The sequence below is a fragment of the Corvus brachyrhynchos genome, unplaced genomic scaffold (genome assembly GCF_000691975.1).
Source record: "Corvus brachyrhynchos isolate BGI_N302 unplaced genomic scaffold, ASM69197v1 scaffold71, whole genome shotgun sequence".
Classification (NCBI taxonomy): domain Eukaryota; kingdom Metazoa; phylum Chordata; class Aves; order Passeriformes; family Corvidae; genus Corvus; species Corvus brachyrhynchos.
The window spans coordinates 2250686-2263312 of NW_008237609.1; the positions used below are offsets into that span (position 1 = coordinate 2250686).

The window sequence follows — 12627 nt, forward strand, 5'->3', positions numbered from 1 at the left end:
TCCTGCTGTGGAAACAGCGCAATTTAAACAGCTGGGGCAGCTCATATTTTCCATACTTGGGAAGTGCTAAGGGTAAATCTTAGACAAGTAAGAGCAAAACCAGACAATCACCAGAGTCAGTACCAGTATGTATCCACACTATACGATACTGTACCATTGTGATAATTTGCACTGTGATTCTGTATTTTTGCCACTTTCAGCCTTTTAAATCCAAAGTGCCTCTGGATGATTCACAGTACTGATCTCTTCTGCTATTTACTTGAAATTGTGCTGTGAACCTATCCAATGACAAATATATCAATCTGGGCCAATTCAAGTCAGAAAACAGAATCATAGAATACTTCAAGTTGAAAAGGACTCTCAGGGATCATTGAGTCCAACTCCCAGCCCTGCACAGGACAATCCCCAAGAGTCACACCATGTACCTAGGAGCATTGTTTAAATGTTTCTTGAACTCTGTCAGGTTTGATGCTGCTACCACTTCCCTGAGGAGATTTATTTTGGGAAAGTAAACAAGCATTAATAAAGACCCCCAAAAAAGGGAAAGAAAAAAAAATAAAAGAAGGAAAAAAAGAAAGATGCAATAATTAATAGCGATTAAATTGGTTTACAGACTGCTAGAGTTTTGTTTTTCCTAGATACCATGGTAGGAAGAAAATGTTGTGCATACATTGAGGCCTAATGCCGAGAAGCTCCAGGATTTGTGGGATGCAGGACCTTCCAGGACAGTGTTGGAAGATTGTTTCAGTTGAGGGGAGCAAAATGTGTACATGTCCTCATCCATCTAGCAAATTGCGCCTGTTTTGTGTACAGGTTTAGGCTTCTGGAATCTTACTAGATGTGTGTAGCGGGTTCAGTTTGTAACTGGGCAGAAACACCAATTTAGTGTACTGGTTCTGTTCAAATTATCACTTACTTATCTACCTTCTGTGAGATAAGAGTTAGGAGAAAGCAAAGCAGGCACAAAACTTAAAAGAATATAAAGAAGTTTATTAACAGACCTAAAAGGAAGGAAAAAAAAAAATCATACCACACCTTCAAAACACTTCTCCTCTTTCTCCTACCTCAGGATTTCAGCTCTTCTTGCTTTACTTAATGTCTGCAGGCTTCATCTATTCTGGAGGAAACTTACAGCACTAAAAGGGTTAACCTCACCTGGGCTGTGCAGCTGGAATTCGCTTATCGATGTTGGTCACATGATCTTTGCTGGGCAGTGGGCAGCTTCAGCTGAATCTTGGCCGCACTGGAGGGGGGGTGTAGAGCCGGGCCGCGCCGCCTGCGCGCACACGGGGGGGTGGCTGTGTCCCGGCCCTGCCCGGCTGAGCAGGTCCTGGCCTGGACCGCGCAGGGCCCGGCCCGGGCCCTCTAGGTCCCATATGGGCCAAGCCCAGCTACCTGTCCCAAAGCAGGAAGCAAGAGAGTGCTTTCCCGGGGTTTGTCCATTCTTAAATGTGGACGACAGAGGCAGTCAAAATTTTAAGTCGCTTAAAAAATTGTCAATATTCAAACTAGCCAGTTGATTGGTTCTGTTAAGTCATAGAGGAAGCTGTAAGCACCTCTTTGCAAGAAAATCCCTTCTGGGACTATGCTTGCTAACCCATGTGAAAAAGAATATGTGCAGGATGTGAGACAAGATCCTTCACCAATACAAGAAAAAAATATTAATCATTCTGACATAGCTTGAAAGTTTTTAGCCAGTTTATCATTAATAAACCAACATGGCAGCAAATGTCTGTGAGCAACTGGTTGTGAGCTACGCTTAGATTGTGATAATAAACCAACATGGCAGCAAATGTCTGAGCAACTGGTTGTGAGCTACGCTTAGATTGTGGAATCCCAGAATGCTGCATCATATTGACAATGAATGACAGTATAGTATGGCTAATTCTGTAGCCTCATATCCTAAAACTCAATTATTATTGTTATTATTTTTTTAAATTAATTTAAAAGTTGCAAATAAAAAAAGAAAATATTTAGATTTTGAAAGTCTAACTTAGTCATCTAGAAGTCTCATACTAAGATTTCAGTATGCTGTGTGAGATGGTACCCACAGTTGCAGTCTCTTCTATCCTTAACATGCTGTCTGCTCTCCCCAAAAAGCAGCAGTTTCTTATCTCTCTTCCCACTGACAAAGTTCAGAGGAGCATACACAGATATGTAGGATCTCATACACCGTCCTTTGAACACCCCAGCCTTTATAGCCCTTTTGTAATGATTATATTGGGCTGGCATCTGGTGCTGGAAGAAACGTAGATCCTTGGATTACCTAGGTCAGCTAGAGCTCACTCTCAGATAAAATCTGAGATTTGGTTGGAGATTCAGGATCCGAGGTTCAGGTTTCCAGATAGAATCTGGGATTTGGCAGGAGAACCAGACTATAAGGCTATTAATAAATAGTGGTCCTTTGTCTAATGGGAGTTCACAAACCTGAAAAGCCCATTCTTCTTAGGGAAGAAATTACACAATGTTATAAAGGGGGTGTAGTATTATATGATACACAGCTGATATGGAAAATCAGGCATAAAAACAAGAGGTTTGAATTCAGTGTAACACAGCAGCAATAATTCCAGACTGAAATAGCTTGGGAATTGACCAATATCAAAATTTGCTTTCATGTCTTATCACTTCAGAAAGTATACTACCAATATGATTTAATATGAAAATCAGATGCACTATTTATTCATTTATTTAAATCTTCTCATGAAAACCTCAATTCTAAACTAAAAGTAGTATGAGCTTAAAATATTATGGACGTTAGTGATGTACTAAGTGAAAGCCTAGTATATGGGTATCTTAGTTTTGGCATTAGTTTATTTGGTTTAAATTTTTTAATTGTTAAGATCACAGCGTCCAAATCGCAAAAACATAAAACATTTTAAATAAGACCCATACATCCAAAACCAGAAAACCTGCTAAGCATTTTACTTCCTTGGCATTTCTGGTGTAGCAGGTTCTGAATAGCACTCTCAGAATATGACATTCTTTGTCAACATATGAAATTATTTAATATTTTTGAGGTTCTTCATTATAACTGATATATGCTGATTAGTGAAATCAATGACATAAACATCAATGAAAACTAGCTTTTTCTAGATAATTTGAGATAATTTGATAATTTGATTCCATGTGGAATAATGATCATTACAAGTTAAGATTAAAAAAATCTAATTCAATTGTGTTGGTGACATCATTATAAAGATATGTGGTATTAAATTTCATTTGCTAATAATTTAATTTTATTAGAGCCTTTATGTTTATATGATGCACACCCTATTAAATACTTGGGCAATTGCTTATCTGCCTTTAAATATAGACGTGTTTTGTTTACATGGCTCTACTGTTCTGATGCTTCATGCTTATTTAATGCTAACCCTGTGTACTGCTGAAAAGCTTTACAAGTGAAACATCTCTGCCATTGAAATGCTATGACTCCACAGCAATGGTTGCTGCATGGTCACTTGGAGAAAGTGGAAGAGCAGTCAAGTGACACAGCTTTGTCCAAGCAGGTTCAGAGACTTTCATACTTTCTACTGTAGGTTACATTTTCTGAATTAAAAGCAAAAATCCACTACTCCACTTATTTAAAACATGGAAAGGCTATGCAAGTGATGCATGCAGAAGGGGCCCAGTGCATCTAGTGAGACTTATGAAATAGTGAAGACCAGATCTACAAATCCTCTTAAGTATTTGAGTCAAAAATTACAGGTCCTGGAGACTCATACACCTCTGTCACATAATCTTCGGCACACTTTAAGGTTCAGTACCCTTGTTCTCCTAATAAGATGAGAGGAAATGGCCTCTGCTTGTGCCAAGGGAAAAAGACACTGAATATTAGGAAAAATTTCTTCCCTGAAAGGGTGGTCATAGTGTGGAATCACCATCCCTGAAAGTACTCAAAAAACATCCAGATGTGGTATGTGGTACTTGGACATGGTTTAGTGCTGAAGATGCCAGTGTTAGGTTAATGGTTGAACTAGATGATCTTAAGTCTTTTCCAGCCTTAATGATTCTCTAATTCTGTAACTGTGTAGCTCAGTTCCTATCTTGCACCTTAATTTCAGGAGAACTTAAATTTTATTAAATGTATCATGGAAAGATGTCACAGATATCTGTTGTATCCTGTAGAACAGTTAGCCATTGAAATATGCTTTGCTGCTCCAAATGAAATTAACCTCAAGAAATTAAAATGTTATCTAGGAAGATTTAACATTCATTAGTCTGTTCAGGAAATGCTAATGAGTTGAAGGAGAGAATTTTTAGCTCTGAAGATCAAAAACCTGGATTTTATAGATATATAATCAGAATTATATCTATGACACTTATATTATATATATATGTATATATATGGCATATTTATTACATATATGGTATATTTATAATATATATGGCATATTATATGTATAAAACATAATATATATTTGTTACTTTCTGCAGTACTCATGCCTGAGTAACATGAAATTAATGTAAGTCCAGATGTTTAGTAGAAGAGATTTGAGCTCATATGTTTTGTCTGAAAACTTTGTTTGATTCTACTTTAAGTCAATGGTCAATCAGTACAGAGGCTGGAGTAAGTTCTCTTTAAGCATATATGCAAATGAAAAACATTAAAAGATGACCAAAAAGACCTTAATCAAACCTAAAATTATTGTTCTGAAGTTAGAGCTCCTGCTTTGAATGCTATTCTTAATTAATTGAGTTCTGTGAGTTCCTGAAATGTGTTCCACCACCACAATGCTTCTCTATAGTACTGGGTCTTTGGATTAATATGCTATTGCAGAGTTTGATGTTGGTTCCTATTAAGAAGTAGAGTTATATTTTTTTTCATAATGGGATTTAATCTCAGTTGAACCACGCTTAATTAAACTTTGTCTTATAAATCATTTTATTGAGAAGTGCAATGAAATTTTGTGAATTTTATGACTTTTTAATTAAAATGAATTAAGCCAGCTTGTGGTTAAGTGCCTGCCTACAAACTAGTTCCCTTACATTTCCAAGATATTCTACAATGTTCTGGACACACAATTTAAACTTTATCAGGAGGTAATAGTTTAAAACCTCATTCCAGAGAAATCTACATTTTTAGGGTCCTATTGACATTTAATCTAATGATTTTGAAAATAACCGAGTCCTGTTTTGATCCAATTATCAATTATGTTAAGGTAATTTAACAGCATGGTTAATGTAGTCCATGACCATATATATATACCTTTGATTTTCTGTTGTGTCAGCATCCTATATATGTAGAGTTAAAAAGTAACTGATTGAAAATTAAGTTTTACCTATCAAAGCATTCACATTCATAATAAAAAGCATAATTTTTAACTATATCTGATTTATTCCATCTGCACTTACGTATTTTATCTGTAATTACATTACACATTTCAAGGATCTACTGTCTCATGATTTTGTCATGTCTATGTCTGCATTATTCATCTCTGCTACCTTATATAAAATAGTACGCAGTTAATTTTTAATAAATATGCTTAAGCAGTAAATTTCAAAAAATATGAAGTTGGAGAATTAAAATAAGAGTTTCCTTCTATTGCATCAGGCAGGGAAGGACAGCATGTCACATACTAGAGCCGGAGTATAATTCTGATGTTGCAAGTCTTGCGCATTTTTTTCCTGTATTTGTTATAATGTCTTAGCAATACTATGTTAGTTCTATTTCAGTTTCCAATGACCAGTCAGTCCTTCTCCTGGTGCAGACCCAAACAAGCAATTACAGATAGTATTGATTTGGATTTTGATAGCTGAATTCAGCTAAAAACTGAATTTAGTGGGTGTAGCAGTGGTATTATCCACTTCCCTCAGTTTCGATATTCTTACACTTAAGTCCTTGATTAACGTTTTGTCATTCTTTCCCCACTTCTCGTCTTAGAACATCTATCCAAAACAGAATAATGAAATTCATTACTATCTATTAGATGTTGTAACTTACTGCTCCCTCTATTACTTCTTACATTTTTGGTTTATATAAAAATTTTGTTCTTTTTTCTTGTGCCTCCAGTCTTCAACTACTTCACTTTCGTCTTATAATTGTCTGTGGATCAAGAATATGAAAACACATTTACAATTTCTCCACAGATATGAAGCACCCTACAAGAAATGTTTGGAAAAAAATATCTGTAGAACTGTGATTCTGCTGTGTCCTGTTGATGTAGAGTAGGTAGTTCAGGGAGTGCTTAATTCAGTCAGTAGGATTCAGACAGCTAAATGCAACACTTTTTTTGTTGATTATGTTTTATGTCGTTTATAAAATAATTTTATAAAACCAATTTAGTTTATAAAACCTATTTTATTAGTCCTGGTTCTGTCCAGGACAAGGTTAATTTTTTGCAGGAGTGGGGCATAGCAAGGACATGGAAGTTGGTCTGTAAAACCTTATGTCATTGCCAGGAGTGTAGGGGAAAGGTCTCTTCCAAGGGGGAGCAGTTCCTTCCAGTCAAGTAAATGTGACAGAGGGATCCATCTGGTGTTGTCTATTGGGGATGGGGGGGTTGGTGTGGGGGCTGTGGTTCTGTGTGAATCGTTTCCTTTCTTGTAGTATTGTTGCTGTTGCTGTTTGTTTCCTTACCTCATTGCTTTTTCCTGTAAATTTTTCCTATCTCAACCTGTGACCTGTACCTTTTGTGCCTCCAGTTTTCCTCTCTAGCCCACCACAGGGAGGAGGGGTGAGGGAAAAAGCAGGCGAGCAAGAGAGTGTCATGTGGTTTGGAGAGTCTTGGTGGGAGCACTGAACTGGGGAGTACCATTCCTAAACCACAACAGTATTAGTTTTCAATACTGTGGGATTTTAATTGCTGTAAACATTTTGCATGATAACTGGATATTAACAATCTGTTCTAAACAAGGTCAAAAAATAATCCTTAATTCATGGTGCTATCTTCTCCTCATATGTGTAGACAGAAATCTAGATATTCATAATATAACTACGTATGACTGACAAGTTATTTAAGAAATAGATCAGACAGTGAAAATATCCAGGAAAATGTAGTATGTGCATGTAAAGACTTACAATATATTTAATGTGCTCAACTACAACTGAGTTTATAAAAAATTCAAACAACCGCCTTTACTAATTCTGACAATTTTTAATTACAGTATTATCATATAATCTTCATTTTTTTTTCGGAATATATTTATATATGAATTGCAACTATGGCTGTTGAACTCTAATCGTTTATGTTTCGTTTTTCTCATGAGCTGCAAGGGTATGGCAGAGCATACCCATATCTAGGTATGGCAGATATAGACTAATCTTATGGCTTATTAGCTTTAACAGTTATTTTTTATTTTCTTGCTGGATCTGAAATTACTGGATTACTGGATATTACTGGATCTGAAATACCTTTTTCTTCACAGGAGAATATAATGGAAGTTATAAGAAATCAAGAATTTTTACTTCTACCAGCCGAAGAACTCCATAAACTTCTTGCCAGTGATGATGTGAATGTTCCTGATGAAGAGACCATTTTCCATGCCTTAATGATGTGGGTGAAGTATGATATGCAGAGGCGATGCAATGACCTAAGTATGCTGCTTGCTTATATCAGATTACCACTCCTTCCACCTCAGGTATTTTTAGAATTATGCAATCATCATCATCATAACAACAAGATCGTCATCATTATTGTGTTCTTGTGAAAACTCTCATCAGTTTATAATCTGCAACTTCTGAATACTCTGTGTGTTTAAAAGCAAATCTGTTCAGAATCAGAAAAAATGGGTGGTAGCCTTTCACCCTGAGTGATCTCTCTTGAGGATTGGGCCAACACATACACAAGAAGGGCAGAGTTGTGAAACTGAAGAGGAGTAACTGCAGATTTCATAACATGCTAAGGATAACAGGCAGAATAATAAATATTCTCAGTAAAAAACCCAGCAAAATCTAAACAGAACAAACAAACCAACAACAAAAAACCACATGGGGCTTATGACAGATACCAGGCTGAGGATGAGTCAACAGTATGAATTAAGAGAACTCTATATTGTTCAACAACACAAAAAATTCTGTCACCAGGCCATATGAAGTTATTATTCCTGTAATAGCTGGTGCTGCTAAGGCTGCACCTGCACTTTTGTTTCCAGTTTTGTACTCCACAATTTGATAGGCATAGGAGAAAATTGGAGAAGGTCCAGGGGTGGGCTACCAAGATGGTATGACAGCTAGGAAAGGAGAAGCAGAAGAAGTGGGCTTGTTCAGTCTAGTGAAAAGAAGACTAAGCGATGACCTAATAGCAACTCAAGGCCTGAAGGTAAGATCATGGAACCACATTCTTGAGCGCACCACAAAATGTAAGAAGAGGCAAACATTCCAACTTGCAGCATGGGCAGTTCAGTTTGGACATTGGCTTGGGGAGGAATCACTTGGAATGCAATGAACAAATGTAGCAGTTTTTTCAAAGGCTAAGTGATCTTCTTCATTGAAGGTTTTCCTGAATTAGCTAGACCAGATCACTAAATCCAGTGTTGGCAGAAGCCCTGATGTGACTTGACCTAGGTGACCACTGGAAGTCAGCTGGATCTCCTTTCTTATGAATGCTTCTATGAATCTGTGATTCAGGCTTCAGCTCCTGATTTTTTTTTTTTTCCCCAGAGAACTAAGTAGCAATTTTTTTCCATAATTCCATACAACTGATCATTCTCCTTTCACTTAGTGTACTGGGTCTGCATGGAGTGAAGTTAACTTTCTTCATGGCAGCTGATAAGGTGCTGTGCTTTGCACTTACTGATAAAACAGGTGAAAGTAACCCATCTTGTTAACAGATCCCTTGGGGCAGATTAGAGTGAAACAACACTGAATGACTGGTGTTTTTAAACATACATGTGTAGGCTTTATTGTAGAACAATTTGGTTGTACAGGAAAACAGGCATATAGCTATTTACAATATAAAAGCATAAAAATGTCACTTAAGAAAATGTATAAGAAAGAGAAGGAAGGGATAAGATTAGAAAAATTTCACCACCTGTAGGCCTCAAGATGAGACTTGTTTTGATGTCTGTTGAAGTGATGGTCACCACATACTGATCAAATGAAAATTTCAGACTGGATCACCAGCTGACAGAGGAAATCCCAGGAAATCCACAGGACAAAAAAGCTACTTGGTTTATATTCTCTCTGGTAGGAAAGCCCAGGTACCTCCCTGGGAGTGGGGAATTTCAACTGGATGATGTAATGTTGTGGATCATGGGACACTTCGGGAGTCTTTGGCACCTTCTAAGATACACCTGCCTATTACATCAATGAATTTGAGTCCCTTAAGACCCATTATGGCCCATCAGCAGAGCTCAATACCTTCAGGCTACATGTGGATGCCCCAGTACTTCGGAAAAGGGGAGTTATCACAGCTGAGGCACTTGAGTAGAGACAGTAATGTGCATGGAAGGATTTGCCTCTGTCCTTACCTGGTTCAACACCCAGCTATAGCCTGAGGTGTCAGCTGTGCTTGCTCTCTGCACCTCGGAGGTTACTTTGCACAGGTCAGCTTGTTCCTGATTGTTTGAGCCGCCAGCATTCCAGTCTCTCTTCCAGTATCACTTGAGGAGTGCTCCCTTTACCTTATCTCAAGTTCCCCTCACAGTCCGAATTCCAGACAGTAGGCATATTTGGGGAGAGATGGAGAGATGGGTTTCCATGGTCCCAGATGAACAGCTGCATCTTTGCAGTTTTCTACTGTGGGCAAAAGTCCTCCAATGATTTTAGCAATTTAAGCCATTAACCATTTCAGTCTATTACACAGTGCTGGTAACACATGTGTTTTGGCTATTGCTGAGCTGCACTTATGTAGCAAGGGGGTAGGTGACTAGTGAGTTGGGTACATGAAAAGAAAAAAGTTTAAAAACTGTTTATAAGGAGATTTAGAAAGAAATATTTTATAGTGATATACTGGCAATTCTTTTGAACTTTCTGTTCTATTTAATATGGAAATTAAGTCATACACACTGGTGCTGGTCTGTACTTGAGAACTGCTTCATAAATATATCAACTATAATGCTAAAAAAGCAAGGTGTTTTTTGAAATTAGAAATAAGATATAACAAAATTTCAGCAAAAAATTATTGAGACCTGAAAGTGAAAATTTACTTTTTATTACCAAAAGGGGATTTTTTTCTTGCTGTGGTTTATACTTAAATATATCTCAAATAAAACCCTCTATCATTTTCATTGCACTGGAAATTAACTGAAGAGCTCTCTGGAAAGAAGCCAGGTCAAAATTAGCAGCTAATCATTGGACCTTTGAAAAAAACCCGATTTATATTCCTTACTTTTAAATTCTTTTGAAAAATATGAACTCATAGACTACAGAGATTATTAACAGATTGGAAAGATTGTACTGAGATCCTCTTAAAATGAAGCTTTAAATTTGTATCCTGGGTTTTCATGATACCTCATTTCACTCTCAAGGTGCAGTAATTATATTGGCAATGTAGTCAGACTTAAGTACTACAATATCAAACAATGGGATTCATAATCCAGTAGATGAATTTAGGAGAAGTCAAGCCAGTATTAACACGTTAAAAGGAAACTATAATGAAGCTGAAAATGAAATAATAGAACCTGCAATGTTGCCATAGAAACTTTTTTGCTTCTTTGATTTGCCTGGAACCATCTTCTGAATTAAAACAGTTCATATTTCTTCATTCAAGTCAAAAAGCAAATATTGGTAGCTTGGCCAATATAAGAAATTATTTCACATTATAATAAGTAGTTACATAGGTAATAGGCAATATAATAGCTAATATAATAATAAGAATACTTTCCAATAGGTGTTCCAGACATTTTATGTTGATCCATACAGGAAACATAATCTATGCTCGTTTTTGTTCTTAAGGGATTTGTAGAGAGTAAAAATTTGGTGGCACTCCTAAAGCTTATTAATGCTGAAGTATTTAGATTATTTAATTGAATTGTTAATTTACAAGCTTATTATGAATTTTTTTCACTGTAACTTTTAATAGCATTCTGTACAGAGAGTAAGTTAAACAAGTTAAGAAACAAGCAAAAACTATATTTAAAATGACATTTAGTCAGTTGTTAAAAAATTATGAGAAGCTACTTTTGTGGCTAAGTGGTGGTACTCTTGCCCTCAATTTTCAGCAGTATTTTTGAATGAATTTTAAATTAAACCCTTTTAATATTAAAAAATCCCAAAAAATTAGTACATGTAAAACAAAACAAAAACACTACAGACAGTTTATATACAGGTGTGTGTGTGTATGTATATATACATATATATGTCTTTTTTTTTTTATATGATATGATAAACATATACATAGTCACAGCATCAAAATGACAGGATGCCTGAGGTTGGAAGGGACCTCTGGATAACCTCTGGTCCAACACTTCTGCTCAAGCAGAGATAACCTGGAGCCATTTGCACAGGACTGTATCTAAATAGTTTTAAGTAATTCCAAGGATTGTGCCAGTGCTTAGTCACCCTAACAGTATAAAAATGTTTCCTGATGTTCAGCAGAAACGTCCTGTGTTTCAGTTTGTGCCCATTGACTCTGGTCCCCTGGGCACCACTGAAAAGAGCCGTGGTGTCTCTTTTATGCAGCCTCTCTTCATGTCTTTATGAACATTGGTAAGATTTCCCAAAGGTTCTGCTTTTCTGGGATGAACTGACCCAGCTCTCTCAGCCTTTCCTCATAGGAGAAGTGCTGCAGTCCCTTCATTATCTTTGTGAGCCTTCACTGTATTCTCTACAGTATGTTCATGTCTCTCTTGCACTGAGGAGTCCAGAATTGGACACAGCTCTCCTGGTTTGACCTCACCAGTGCTGAGGCTGGGGGAAGAATCACTTTCCTTGACTTACTGACAATACTTTATCTAATGCAGCTCCAGATACCACCTGTCTTCTTTGAGGCAAGGGCACAGTGCTGGCTCCTGTTCTGCTAAGCTACTTTCCAGCTGGGTGGCCCCCAGCATCTATTAGTGCATGAATGTACGTTACACATACACGTGGGCATACACACATATATATATGAATTTATTTAATTCTTTCATAGTAGAATGTAGTTAGGAACCTTTTCCTTAGAAGTGAAAATCTATAGTTTTGGAAAGATATATCCATTAAGGTATGATTAGAGAATAGCTAAAGGTGTTCTCACCTTAATCTCTGATGACGTGATACAGTGATTGCTATTCCCACCCCTCAGGGAGCAAAACAGTTCATCTAAATCCTCACTAACTGGATATAGACAAAAGTCTAACCTTGCAGCTGAAGCTGAAATATTAACTTCTGGCCATGAAGGCACATGGTGTAGAAGAGATTGAATCTATTCCACTGAATTCTCCTTATCTTTCTCTCCACCTTTCTCAAAACACAATAGTTTATTCTGTGTTTGTATCTCCTGTTCCCTGACTCAAGCTGTGCTGTGAAGCATTCGATGCAATGCAGCTGTGTATTTGAGCCTCTGCCTATTTTGATTACTAATGATGTAATCATGTTTACTAAGATGAAAAGCTGGTTGCTGCTGTTTGTCTGTACACAATGTAATGTATCTGTTAATGTTGATACTACAGCATGAGCCAAGAATTCTGCAGCTTCTATTGGGCAAAACATTATTTTTATGGTGTTTTTTAAGAGTCTGAGAAATTGCTGATGGTACTTGGGCTGCTGAA

The 12627-nt window shown here is 36.9% G+C and overlaps 1 protein-coding gene across 2 annotated transcripts in view; it reads left to right on the forward strand.

Annotated features, from left to right (window-relative positions):
• Nucleotides 1-12627, forward strand: part of KLHL1 (kelch like family member 1) — a 133322-nt gene that overhangs the window by 56618 nt on the left and 64077 nt on the right. For both annotated transcript variants that reach the window (XM_008631642.2, XM_017731622.1), the window contains exon 4: nt 7366-7578. In XM_008631642.2, coding sequence (XP_008629864.1) covers nt 7366-7578 — 213 coding nt within the window. The remainder of the gene's footprint in view (nt 1-7365; nt 7579-12627) is intronic.